This window comes from Gopherus evgoodei, chromosome 3 (assembly GCF_007399415.2).
Source record: "Gopherus evgoodei ecotype Sinaloan lineage chromosome 3, rGopEvg1_v1.p, whole genome shotgun sequence".
Taxonomy (NCBI): domain Eukaryota; kingdom Metazoa; phylum Chordata; order Testudines; family Testudinidae; genus Gopherus; species Gopherus evgoodei.
Window position 1 is genome coordinate 214,693,973 of NC_044324.1, and position 15,049 is coordinate 214,709,021.

The following is a 15,049-nucleotide window of genomic DNA, read 5'->3' on the forward strand; positions in this document are numbered from 1 at the left end:
TCACACGTGACCTGGATTTGTACCAACGACAGAGGAGCAAGTCTCTGTAGACCATTACCACTGGTAATGGGCATAGCTGCATGGTATTTAAGTTTTTTTTACACATCTTCTGCCACGGGGATGATGCACATCTGACACATGTTGGATTAATCCTAGGAGCTCACTAATCCGATGAGCTCAGATCTTAAAATCAATGGGTCAAATGGTGAGAGGTTTCTGAACAGCTTCTGAGTATCTGCAACTCCCACTGAATTCAACAGGAACTGTATGAATTCGGCATCTCAGGATTTTCCAACGTAATTTCTATCTGCATAGCTGTACTCTGTTGGGAGCAGAAGATTTCCATTTGGTCTGGAGCAAACCACCCAGGTGGGATACAAGTGAAAGCCAGCATCAAAGTGTTCTGTGGGATCAGTAAAGCCACAAAGGGTGGATGTTTCAAAGGACCTCAAGCTTAGGGTCCTTTGAAAATCCCAACCTAAAGCTAGACATGGAGAAGCAAGCAAGCCATCCATCTGTTGTGGGGACGGATTACGCATTTGACAGGATCTGTTTGGAAGTGGGCATTTTAAAAGGACATACCCTAATATCCAAATCAGTTTGTGGGAAGGGGGAAAAAAATCATCAGTCAGACTCACTGGAAGTAGAAGATTAGTGAACACTTAAATGTCCATGTAGATTATAAACAATTTTGGGCAGCTGAGATCACATCAAAGACTCTTCTATTCTGTAAAGCTTTAAGATTTTACACTTTGCTTTGTATTTAAGCTTACTGTCTAGCTTGCAATTCTCTCCAGAGTTGTTAGCCACATTGATTTTTATAACTAGCTCCTCTTTTACCAATTTGCCAGTACAACCCATTTTTATTTCAGACAGTTGTTCTGACATTTCCTATTGTGGCTATGTTGTTAAGATTCCTATTTTCTGATAGATACTCTCCTTTCTCTAGACCAACCTCACAACTTCCCTGCAGCAATGGCAAACTACGGCCCTTGAGCTGTGGCGCTCAGGAGGTGCAACCACAATGGAGGAGGGGGAATTTAAGCTGTCTTTGCATCTCCCATACGCCGGGCTCTGCTGGATACAATTTAGAGCAATCCCGTGTGGTTTCCTACAGTTGCCTATGGGCTACTCTACCGACCATATGGAAATGGAGCACACTACACTCTAATCATGCTTCCTCTGGCTGCCAGTTTGCCCCTAATCTTCAACCTGCCTCTATCCGCCTAGGCAGATAAGGTGATGGGGAGCACACAGCACTCTTCCAGCAGCCCTATGCATCCAGGGAAAACACATTTTGCCCAGGGCATTACCCTTTTTCACCAACAGAGTAACATCAACATGCTGCAGAAGTAGAGAAAACTAGAATCTACGTGTCCTGTTTTCATGAATGCATAATATTAGGGACAACAAGATGAAAGTGAGCTTGTCTTAGTCTGCTTAATACTGTGGCTTGGTTACCTCTCCCATGTGGTATCTGTGGTGTTTGATGCCTCTCACTGTGTGCAAGACTTTACATACATTAGGTAAAAATCCCTTGTTGTTTTCAATCTCCTCTACTATAATCTCTCTGGGTCATTTTGCAGCTGGTTGTATCCTACAGTGTATTTGCTATTCCTCTAACTTTGACATAAACCGCAAACCTGACAGCAGTTGAAATGGCACCAGAGAAATCTTTGACAAAGTAGTACAGGAAGCAACTGAGCAAAGTCCTGAATGAGGACTCGTTAATTGGTCAGGAAATCTCTGGAAACACTATGTAAGATCTATACTGCACCACAACTAGCATGAAGACTGACAATGTTTTACCTCTGCAAGGGAGCCACTCCATGCAACTCTTGAAAATGGTCCATGACCATAGCTTAGCTTGAGAACAACTGATTTAAGAACAACTGGGACTGGATCTTGGGTGCTGTTATTTGGGGACAGGCAACTTGGAGAAAGCAACTGATTCACCTCAGGAGGAGAAGAAAGAAGTAACAAGTAGTACATATGATGCAAATGGGATGGACCCAGGAGAGAGACAGTGAGGGCACAGGGAGAGTCAAGTGTTTGGCAGGGTGTTGGATAAGGTGACACTGATGTAAAACTAACAAGCAGCTAATTCCATTTACCTACATATTTTTGATGGCAAAATTCAATTCCAATTTTCACATAGCACATTTTCCTCTGTTGTCTGCATAGCTGAAACTACTACAAAATGACCAAACATTTTTGTTTCACATGGAAACAAATCTAGGAACATGATACTCTCTTCAAAAATTGTTAAGATCAGGAAATGGATTTTGCTCTTTTTGAAGAAAAAAACAAAAGCTTTTAGACACTGAGTTACTTCCATTCTTTTCTGCATGGTCATTATTGCTGAAAATCATTCACATGCTTTCATAAAAATAAACTACCATTTGGGTCTCCAAAGATCTCAAATGTTGCATGTGTTAACACTGGCATGTTTTCTTACCTTAGATTTGTGATCGGATGTTAATGCTTGAATTTTAATTTCAGTTTCTTTCTTCATTTCAAGACAATTACTTCCTCTAAAAAAGCAAAATTGCAAATGTGTGCCAAAAGTTAAATATCTTCCCATCCAGTCAGCGCATACTAATGAACAGGTTAGTCAATGATGAAGTACTGTAGTGTATTGGAATGAAATTTTTTCTTCGACCAATTTATTCACACCTTACAAATATTATTGGCTTCCCGATCATGCAATTTAAACACACTTCACCTGTTATTTCTAGAGGAGACCCACAATTATTCAATTACTAAGGATATGTCTGCAAGTCCATTTATGAAGCTGATTTCTTTTTTTAGCCAATAGAATTAATCTTCAGCCTGAAAACCTGCAAACAGATTCACTGCCTAGATATGATTTTTGTTTTGTTTCTTTTAAAGCCAATTTTGCTACCTTTTGGTTTGAGGCATGAAAAATGTATCTTGATTACAAGTTTCCATTATGAGTTCTTCATCTTTAGCAGAAAAAGGTTTATTGTCAAGTCCAGCTACCTCCAGCGAGTACCCTACTGCAGCAAAGCTGAAATGACTGCAAGGATTGGTCTTCATATCCGTGTGCCATGAAAGAGGATCTGCATAGCCAAACAGGCCAATGTGGAGTGGCTGGCACAGATCCCTTGCCATTACATTCGGGTTTTTGGAGCTGAACTTTGCATGGGTCCAACAGCACCAAATCCTCACACAGACCCTGATCCTGCAACAGAATGCATATAGCAGGACTGTGGCATCCATGTGGAACTGGGTTAAAGTTAATAGGGCTCTGTGTGGGTGGCAAGGGTCTTCTGGTATTGTAGGGGCACCACAGGCTGGAAGAATAGCCGCAAAGGGGCTATGCTGCCACTCAATAACTTGTCTGGGGGGTGGGTAGAAGAGTGATGAAAATTTTACCCTCCTGCAACAGTTCTCTTCACAAATCTCAGTTGCTTGGATTTTGTGCTGGGAGAGGTGGCAGCATACAGTGTAGGATCACAAGTTCCATTACAGCACCAAGAAAGCTTTCAATTAAAGTCTTACAAGAGTCAGTAAATTTTCAAGCCATCCTTCAAACCCCTACCTGTCATGCCCTTTTTGTTTTGGTTTTAGAACAAATCTGTATTTCAATAGACTATATTTTTATTTCACTTTTTGTGCAGCCCCTTTAAAAAATAATTCTCATCAGATCCATAGTTGGTGTAAATCAGCATGATTTCATTGTCGTTGAGTGGAATGACACTGATTTATACTAGCTGAAGATTTGCCCCAATTAAATTGTTTATTGCTTGGCTGAAGTAAAATTAAATTAATCACAGTCCTGGAAATGGAGCTTGATTAAAAAATGCCAGTTTTAAAGCCTATTTTAATATCAAAGTGCTGCTAACTTATGGAAATGAGCAGAAAGCTTTATCCTCAAATGTTCCTAGAGAAGTCTATGTTGGAAATACAAGGAGTGATGTGCTTTGTGTTTCCTATGGGCCACCGTGAGGATTAATCACTGATTTGCTTGTTGCAGAAAGGAAGGTTTTGCATAGATTTCTGTCATAGGTCTGATATTCTGGAAAGTCCTATAGAGTTATAGGGACAGTTACATCAGACTAAATCTGAAATGTCATTGGCTGCAGCAAAGTTACTTTTGTTTTACACCGGTGTAAATGAATTCAGGATCTAGCCACGATATAGCTTAAAGCTTCTTATGCTTTATGAAGATGATCTCCACTCAGGAGGATCAAACAGATTTATTCAAAGACCCACCGATCAGTAAAATTTCCAAAATCCCAATAGTCACTACCAATTGTTTATTCCTTTTTTTAAAGTAGCATTCAAACTGCGGTGAGGGAATGCTAAAATTGGCTGAACATAATCACCCACTTCTGTACTGTCAAAATGTTCGTAAGCTTTAGGCTATATAGTCCTAAATGTGAACAAATTCCCTTACAACAATCCCACTCCATGCCACAACTTTACTTACACACACACAGACACACACACGTACATCGTACAGTTTGGCTCCTGGACATCCCTGGTAATCCAGGACTGTCCTTGGGTCCCCCTCAACCACATTTCAGAGTTGGAACGTGAGCACACAAGCTCCCCCAACTCTGAGATTTATGAGCATGTTTGGCATTTGTACTGCACATCTGAACTACCCGCTCAAGTGCACAGGGAACTAAATCCTGTCCATCTGTCAGTGAATGAAGCTGTAATTGATTTTTTTCCTGAAAATTATGCAGCTGACAGACATGTCATGACGTGGGAAATACACTAGAAAAAAACTACATGTAAGCATCACAAAACCCGAATGGAGACCATATTCTATATCTATCAGGAAGACATTTTTGCCTTTTTGATGAAGTATGCACCAAATTCAAATTGAACTCCTTGAATTTTTTTAATTTATTTGAAATCAGCGTATTGCATGTGGAAGTTGCCAGAATGACAGCAGTAGAAACCAAATACATTATTTAGCCAATGAACCAGGGCCCATACTCAGCACAGCACCTAAGCGCATGCCTAAAAAGCTAAGCATGTGCTTAAGTTCCATTGGCTGTGCTTACATTTAAGGAGGTCCTTAAATGTACCATGGAACAGAGATGGATTTAAGTATGTGCTTGAGATCCTGGCTGAATCTGGGCTCACTGGAGCACAAATAGTGACAGTGTCAACTTCCCCCTGCACTATCCCCTCAGTGTATCTTGATCCAGATGTGAAGGATCCACTTTTAGGAATAAGAGGGTAAACCAAAATCTGTGCACACATAGCACATTGGCCTGTCTGTTAAAACTGGCAAGAATGCATACAGATAGAACAGTTTATATGATAGGGACATCTATCCACTAGGGATTAGAGAACAGTTCTTTTCCCTTGCACCACAGAATAGCCACCACATGGTGGCTTTTGGTCATTCATGACTTGGGATGGAGTCAAACTGGTGACAAGTAAATGGTTCTGTGTCCCCCCGAGGCCATCTACTCCTTTATTTACACTTAAGGCTTTCGTTTATTTTTATTTTTAAATCTTTTAGTTTTCCAAAGCACGGACCAATATTATCAGAAACCTTCAGGAGGCCTGAGAGCAGAGAAGTGTTATGAATGCCAGTGAAAACTTGCAGTGATCTAATTTAGATACAGGCAGCAACCTAAGTGAGGTGAAACTGGGATGAGTTATCTTCCCATTCACCCATTCTCAGATCATTCTAAGAGGTCTTACACAAAGGTTTTCACTGATTGTTAATGCAGTCATGGGCAGTTATTACCACATTTAAATCTGATATCTGCCTTTGTTTATTTGCTGTTTTGCTTAGAAGCAGAAGAGCGGGAAGACCAATCTCTTCTCAGACCAATGTTAATGCTGATTCATAAATCTTCCGGCTCAAGGTTCTCAAAATGAAGAACAGCTATAAGACTTTCTCCCTGTAAGGCAGATACAGTATAACTTCTATAGTGCTCAGTTTGTCACTAATGGTGCAAGGAATGAATACTCCCTCTACCATCTTAATTAAAATCCCAGTTCACAGCTGCAATCTCTTTAGCTATGTGCTGCAGTTTAGTCAATTGAAATGAGCTTCTCCTGTTTCACCAGCTCTCCTTATAATCAGAGTGTAGCTAATATTTCAGTGATCTGTTTGCAATATTAGGATTGTTTCTGGAAGTGCTGCTCAGCCTAAGAAATATTTGGGTCCTGATAATGGTTGTCCTTCCTTCGAGTAAAAACAGCTCAAGGATTTTGTGTAGCCTTTTCATAACTTATTGTGGGGAATTCTTGTTACCTCTTTTGCTTCAGAGACTGCTAGTTCTAATAAGAGTTTTGTTTAATATCATTTCAGGCACACACACATATTACTGTTCCATCCAAATATTATATAAAACACAGTAAAGTATTTATGAAAGAACCCATTGCCAAAAGGGCACCTGAGCTCAATACAGCAAATAATTCTCTAAGAGACTGGACTCAACAGCTCAGTTGCATACCCTTTAGCATCAGCCCAATATTAATAATTTAATATTATTTTATTAAATTTGTTGGGAGGCGGAGAGTGGAGTCATTCCAGGATCAGGGAAATGTTGTTACAAACCATTAATACTAACTGCTAATATATTCTGTATTCTACCAAGAAACTCATTCCTGCTTCTCAGGGGTCACAGGTTAACTGTAAGACTAACAGTACAATATTGTTATGTAATCAAAAAGGAACTGTGGGGATTAGATGTCAGCAGCAGGGAAAACAGAGGAGAAGCAGCTACAAGATAAAGACCTAGCAATCGGAGAACAACAGGAACCTGGAAATTAGAGAAATCTTTAGGTTCTGCCTATTAGGACCGCAAGAGACAAGTTTTATGAATTGTGATGAAGATATTCCAGTAACTTCCAGAGCAATTAAGAACAGCATATAGACAATGGGTCAGATCCTATGCTAGCACAAATTGAGGTAGCTTCACTGCCATTAGAGAAGCCAATTTATAACCAGCTGGGAATGAAAGAATATTTACAGTTCCTGTGTTGTGTTGAGAGGAACCTTTTCTAGATGACAGTAAAGCAGAACCTATTATTTGATTTGAGCTTCCTTCTACAAAGTTCAAGATTAATACACCAATTTTTTTCCAAGACCAAATTGTGATCAAAGTCTGATGATGTTATTCACGGAGGTTCTCAGCCTGTTCTCACTGAAACCAATGGTAAAACTCCCATTGGCCTCAATGAGAGCAAGGGCAGGCCCATGGAGACTGAACATCTGATCTGATTAATTTCTTTTAATGTCACGTGTGGAGAAAATAGAGGACTCCAGTAAGGCAAAGCAAGTACAACACTTAGCGCCCAATCCTTAAATCCTCATGCAGATTAAACTTATATTGACTGAGGAGGGCCAGGTCGGGCTGCTGTAAGTTAAATATAAATTACTTTTCTAGTAATATTTTGTTCCAGACAGTAAAAGCATAAAAATCTGTTTTGATTCTTATAAAGCATTTTAAAATATTATCTTACCCCTTCTTCTTGATTGCCTTCTCTAACATTTTCTCATAAGATAATTTTTCTTTATCATACTGTGCCACTATTTTGTCAACTTGTGTGCAGTGCAACTTCTGCATAGCGCTGTGCTCCTGGAAAACAGTAGGACCTTACAATTAGGTTGCTGGACTTTTAATGTTTCATTTTCTTATAGTGGATAAGATCAGTGTATGAACAAATATGTCTGGCACTGTATTTAATCCTTTTTAGCTGCCTGATACCAAGGGGTCTAGATCTCCCACAGTAAATGTAAAGCCTTTCTTCTCAGTGCACGTTGTAGGAAAATCTGTCATGGGACAGTGCTAATATCCTGAAAATATGGTACACAGCTACCACAAACCAAATAACATTATGGAAAAAATGCCAGCTGGTAATATCTATAACTGGTAATACCTATACCTAGAACTATATCTTTCTGGAATAAATGATCACTTAAATGCAGTGCAGTAATGAGATTTATGAACTCAGATTGGATATCAAACAAAGATTCTGGAACCCTGGGGAACACAAAAAAATAACAGGCCCCCCCTAAATATCCTAGACTGAACACAGCGCCAGATCTTCAGCTGGTATAAATCACGTAGCTCAACTGAAGTCAATACAAATTTACGCCAGCTGAGGATCTGGTCCAGAAGTCTAGTGACACTGGGTATTTTGTCCTAGCAAAGGTTCATCATGCAGAAGCTGGTTTCTTATTCCAAGTGACTTTAAGCTACACAATAAGGCTATCAAATATATATTTAGTCAGCGGCAACGGATATTTGTGTTTTTCTTTCTGGCCTTTCCCAGGCAAAAACTAGTCATAAAGGGCCCGATTCTGATCTATATCGCACCAGTGCAATTCCACTGATTTCAATGGAGTTCCACCTGATTTACACTACAATTTTCTGCATGGGAATAAAAGGTTAATTATGTACACACATATTACATACACAGGTCCACCTCTTTATAAAAACCTTTCAGTTTCAGAAGTAATACTCCTAATTTAATGCTTGTGTGTCCTGGCTCTGCACTGGCCTGAAACTCATAAGCCATTTTAGTCATCCTTCCTTATGAAACATTCTCATTATTCTTCAGATACCTGGCTGCCAGTGATGGTATGAAAATATTGAGCATACACTGCAATAAGGAATTTTGTTGTTTTAACTATTTTATTAACATATTGTAGCCCTAGATTTTATCTGGTCTTGACAAAAACGTCTCATATTAACTGTTATGGTTTGGTTTACTGTGGGAAATGTAAGCAGATCACATTTTACATTAAAAAATGATCAGGATTTTTTTGGTCTGTTTTCATTTAGTTTCACTAGACATTCTGCATTGACACTACTGCTCTATACTATAGGCTTCGTTGCTACTATTTCACGTATATCACAGCAACTGACTCATTCGTGTAGTTCCTTTTAAAAATACCACCGAAAGAATTTCACCTCCACTTTAACAAATGCTACTAACGCTTTTAAAAGCTTGCATTAGAACATAAACCTGAATTCCAGCATCTGCTATCCACCCCTCTGGGCAGTAACATCTACAGCTCCTGCAATTTCTATTCAGAAGGAAGCTCTGAGCAATCTGTTCTGCAAAGAATCAAAGGAAAAAAATGGACCCCATCAGCATCAGAAAGATGTCAGCTTCAGCAGGGAATGTACAGGCTGATTAGCAATCTAAGAGAAGCTGCAAGCAGTGAAAAGGATGAAGCAGGTCTGACGGCACTGACAGTCACAGGTGAATTGTCTGATATATTTAATTACTAAAGCGACACACTCTTCCCCAGATAAAGAGAACAGTACAATTCTTGATATAAAAGACTAAGCATAATTATCTGAAATTATATGCCATCTGAACACTTGTCCTGCATTTCTGCATGAACTGGGAAAAGGAGACAACATTCTGTGCTGAAATCCTGCTTATTTAGGGACCATACAGAACTTCCCTATCACAACCTAATTTTATTCTTTTCTCAATACTCACCTTGTCCAAGATATTATATTCCCTGAAATGTTGTATTCAACAGAAAGCTATTTCAGATAGATAACCAACTGGGCTGTGTTTTCTTTGTGGACACATGCTCATCACAAATTGTTTCATGAAACAGCCATTTAGTTTGAATGCACACAAACAAATGCAGGTAAAAAGGAAGAAATTATAAAGCTGTGTGTGCTGGGAAATTGTAATGTCTGCCTGTGCTATCCAAGTAGTTGGGTGACGCTTAGCTAGCAGACCAGAGACAGCAAGAGATCACTGGAGAGAAGTCGGATGACATTGGAGAGGAGTGAAGCCAGCTGATTGATGGGGGATAACTCGGTCTAGTTTGCTGTTCATGTTGGTGCTGGCTGTTTCTAAGGGTAGCAGCGCAGCCCTCAGTTGTTTTATAGAGCATCTGAAGCATTTTTCTTAATTCTCTTTTGTGATGCATGTGTGCAGATGGTCGCCTCCTCCTGCACTTCATTCACCCTTTCATCTCCTTCCTTCATCCGCCACCTCTGGCTATCTTCTGAGCTTTCCTTAGCTCCCGCTGCGGCCTGAGAATTAACTATTCATTTCTCCTCTCATCCCCTTCTTTCCTCACAAGGTTGTTGCTGAACTCTCAAGTTTTGCCTTTCTGACTCCCTTGACAAAGCATTGATGATGTAAAGTAGCTTTAAGTGGAAAAAAACGTAGTCCACATGTGCAAGTTCCTCCTTGTGAATTGGGGATGTTCGTGGGGAAGGAGGAAGCAGAAAAAAAAAAGATTGTAGGTTGGAAAATGTTGCGACGTATCTGCCCAACTGTGCTTTTGTGGGACATAACTAACTGGCATCCATTGTGTCAAATATTCTTGAATTTTCTGAATCACGATATGAAATGACTGCACGTTATTTAAAGTGGCAACATTTCACCCAAGCCCCATTGCTCTATTTAGCTGCTGGGCCCACAACAGGATGAGCCTCATGGTAAGAACATTTTTAAATGCCCAGTTCCTCTTTTAACTTTGATTTCTGACACTTAGCACAATGGTATGCACTGAATTTAATGCTAACTTGGAGAATAGAGCAATTGCAAGTAGCGGTGCAGCTCTGGGAGAGTCCCTTTGTGACTATTTCTTCTTATCTTCAGAAGGGCATTTCTGAGCCTGAAGCCACCTTCATAAATTGGGAATGTAAAAAACTGATAATCAAGCCTGAAACAAATGTAATAGCCACAAGAGTGTATTTTTATGGGCCATGTGGAAAAGTAGCCCTTCTGTTTTATTTGACAATACCCAGGCTCTGAGTTAAATGCATCTTTAATCTGCATCTCCAAAAAAACTACAGAGGAACATTCTGAAGAATAAACTTAATGCAGTACAGTAGCTTGTACCATGGTCTTTTCATCCCTAGAATGCTTCGCCTCACTAGGATCATCATCTCTTCCTTGCCTCCTGTTTTGATCCTTTGTCTTTGAGTTCACCCACACCTGGTTCCTCAAAGCAACTTGTCCTCTTCTCATAGCTGGATGAGAGTTGAGAGCTCTCCAATAACCACATAGGTGCAGCCAGAAATTTTTACCCCCAATGTAAGCCCAATTTTTCTGGGTAGGTCTGCCTTTTTGACCTGGAATCACAAAATCATCATTTAATAATAATTCCTCAAACTTTTGACATAGCTTGGCACGTCTCAGTTTGTGAGTTTTGTCTGGAGCCTTCCTGTACATTGATTGATTGCAGAAAATGCAACACAGCTCTGCAGGCCTGACAAATTAACTCCAGATTGTAATCAAAGTTCTTACGTTGGACTCTGTCCAAATGACTAATGATCCATCTCAGATGGTGAATATGAATGTTCAGTGATGCAAGAGAAGCAGAGGCTGACCATCAGGTATGTACCATGGCTACCGCCAGGCTCTGGATACACCAACATGGCTCTTTTCTTTTATGTATATAGACATAGAAATCATTGCTCTATCTGCTGCATAGCATAAAGTACGGAGAATGTTGGGAGACAAAGCACTACACCTAAGGTATCACACACTACGGGACTCCCAGTCACAGGGAGAACTGGGAGGAAGGACGACTAGCTAAAATGCCTTAGCTGACACAGGTCTGATTACACTAGAGATAATTGTTACATCCACAGCTGTTGTCAAGACTAGGTCCCAAGAAAAACTCCAAGTCAGTTTTACAGCATAGTTCAAACACTGCTCATAAAGGTAACGTGTATGGAGGCAAACAAAGTTTCAAGTGGAAATATGTTCTAGATTGGTTAAAAGTACATTTGGCAACACCCGATGCAAGTATAGCATAAATCTCTGGTTCAGGATTTTCTGAATCCTCTGTCATTTTAATTTCACTCTTTTCTTTTAGAAACAAAGATACTAAAAAATTACATATTGCTGATCAAACTCCAAATAATAGCCAATAATACAGTTCAAATATGGCTTTCAGAGGCAAAAGGATTTTACTAGCTACTTTGCCTGTCAACATAAGCCACATGGTAAATACCACTTGTAATTATTTGAAAGTTTAAGGTAAATGTAATTCATTTTTAGTATTAATATACCTGTGGGTAGTGGTTAAGGCCCAGTCAGCAAGCTACTAAAGCATGCGACGCCCGTAGAATTACTTACGTGCTTAAATTAGTTGTGTGTTTTAGTACCTTGCTGGATCAAGGCCTAAACTTTTCTGGACAGAGACCATATCTTCCTATATGTGTGTAGAGTACAGTGCCTAGCACATTTGGGGCACTAATGTTAATATAAATACTAAACATATTTAATTCTATATTTAAATAATTCACAGGCAGTACCCCAGTTGCTGTATTCTGCAACCAAGATTTTACACTTGCTCAAGTTCCATTAATTATGATTCATGTTTCTATTTAAAGCTCCAATAGCATGTTACATAAGAAATACATATTTTGGAGTTGTTATATTTTAGATTCTTTTTAAACATCTCCTATACATCTCTGGCTGTAAAATAAATCAGCACCAGACTTTTAAGCAGTATTTGAAAATAACAATTTGATCCATGTTTATTTTGAATACCCAGCAGAAGTGTATTATTATGTATAACTTATCACTGATGAATGTCACCCAGTGGGGGATACCATAGCAATTCACTCTACATTACATAGAATTTTAATCAAAAGCCTTATAATCGCTCAAATATTCCTACTCATTTCATAGTAGTGTCAGTTGCTTTATATCCCAACTACAATTCACTTATATTATTTTTCAGTAAAAGTTAATATCAAGAACATAAAACATGATTACACTGCATTATGAAACAATAAAAGTGTTTCTCTTTAAGCTATTTCAGTTTCTATATTACGATGTCTGGAACAAACCTGCACAAATCCCATTATTTTTAGCAATGAAGATTTCAGGAAGAGTCTACCACATTTTTGTGGCTTTTTATGATCTTGGATCCATGTTAGCATGTTTTATGATTAAAAAAACACACCTTACAGTGCAAAATCATAGGTTCATGCACACATTTATATGCAGTACATATTGTGTTCTGCCAATTTCTGCATGGAAACCGGACTGGCAAATGAAAAATTTCACCATTACCACACCAAAATTCCTTCCTGTGAACCAACAGGGAACTTATATATAAGCGGCTGAGCAGCGCAGTCTTTTGGCATTTCAGTATTACAATGAGTCAGACTCATCAGTACCTTTATTTCAAATATGCAGGAGCAACTGCTCCACACTATGACTTTTGTGCAGCCGGTAGCTTATTATGCACATGTAACTCCATTGTAGACAAATGGACTTGTGCCTGCCTACACTAGGGTAAATCTGGTGCTCTATATTCTAGAGCATTTAGTCCAAAGGCTTTCCAAAGGAAGTGTTTTAAAAAGGAAGTTATTGAAAATGAATCTGGATACGTTTATTTTGGGGGAATTTCAACATGTCAGAGTACCTTTATCAGTAGCCCCACTAGGAGAGGTAGGGGGAAGCAGTCTGCTATGGAGGAGCTTCTATAACAGCTCTAGAAAGGGGCTGAGGGATTTGCATTTGGATTCATGACGCTTCAATATCTGAGGACACCACAGAACTGCTGCACCCAGGAGCGCCGCCAGCTTTTTTGCCGCCCTAGGCGGTGGAAGGTCCCGCCCCTGAAATGCTGCCCCCGACATAGGCGGCGGAAGGTCCCACCGCCGCGGTCGCCGCCCCCCAAATGTTAATGCCCTAGGCAACCACCTCCGTCACCTAATGGGTTGCGCCGGCCCTGGCTGCACTTTGTCCCATCCCACACAGCAGATCCATGCTAGTTTCACTGCATTCAGGGCCGTACTTTAGCCAGAGAATTTGGCCCACGGTGATCTGGTGACATGAATATACAACGTCATACATCAAGAATTATGCAGAAAAAGAAGCAGGATATTGAGGAAGAATAATCTCAAATACTCCGCTCTACTAACAGCGGGCAAAACACATAATTACTGGTGTATAAAATTTCTTGGCATATTCAGTGGTTACTGTGACACTGGCAGAACAGGTGGCAGCTCATACCAAAGCCCCAGGCCAATTCACCTGTCTATTAGTATAGAACAAACTGACTGTTAAATGTCTAAGAATGTATTTGGTGTTTAAACTTCATGAAAACTAATGGGATGTTACATGCATTGTTTTCACATATCTGTATCCTGTTATACTGTGCTAGCAAACATTTACATTGTGTATATCCCTATAACTAAATAACCCATTAACCGAGAAAGACGCCTTGTGTAATGCAAACTTCAGCAGGAAACTACTAATTCTTGTGCATTTGAAGACCAGTGTGATGATCAGAAATTGAAGACTCTCAATGGATTCCCCAGTGTGTTTTCTGTAAGGAAAAGCTATACGTATGGATTCAGGGAAATATCCTGCATCTCTGGACTGTTTGGATTCTAACAGGGCAGAATAATTGAACGAGAAGACGGAGATCCACAGAGTTATTCTGGGTAGCCCTGAAGGAGACTGGCAGATTACTACAGCTCTACTACCATTTGGAATTATAGACTGACTCACCTGTACATGTGTTTTACCTGCTTTAACCTTTCTATAACTCATTTCTTTTTCTTAGGCCATGTCTACACTACCACTTATGTCGGCAACATTTCCATTGCTCCGAGGTATGAAAAAAATCCACACCTCCCCCCCCAAGTGACGTAAGTTTCGCTGGCATATGTGGCAGAATGCCCAGTGCTATGTTGGCAGGACAGACTTTCCCACCGACAGAGCTACCACTGCTCACTGGAGGTGGTTTAGTTATATCAACAGGAGCGCGCTCTCCTGTCAGTATAGAGCTGCTACACGAGAGGACTTGCAGCGGTAAAGGTGCATCAGTACATCTGTGCTGCTGTAAGCTCTCTAGTAGACATAGCCTTAGCTAACAAACCTATAGTTAGTTTACTATAGAACTGGTCTTTGATGAGAGATCTAGGATGCTACTTGACCTGGATGAGTGACTGGTCTCTTGGGACTGGGAACAACCTGGAATATATGTGACTTTTGGTGTAAGTGACCATTTATCACATAGTCCAGCTTGTCTGGGTGGCCAGAAAGACTGGAGTGTCAGTCAGGGGACAGTCTGGGACTCCAATATAAG

The 15,049-nt window shown here is 39.9% G+C and overlaps 1 protein-coding gene across 1 annotated transcript in view; it reads right to left on the reverse strand.

The window, feature by feature from the left end:
• Nucleotides 1-15,049, reverse strand: part of PLCB4 (phospholipase C beta 4) — a 319,181-nt gene that overhangs the window by 20,599 nt on the left and 283,533 nt on the right. The window contains 2 exon segments of the mRNA XM_030558019.1: nucleotides 2,459-2,534; nucleotides 7,468-7,583. Of these exon segments, the coding sequence (XP_030413879.1) occupies nucleotides 2,459-2,534; nucleotides 7,468-7,583 (192 nt within the window).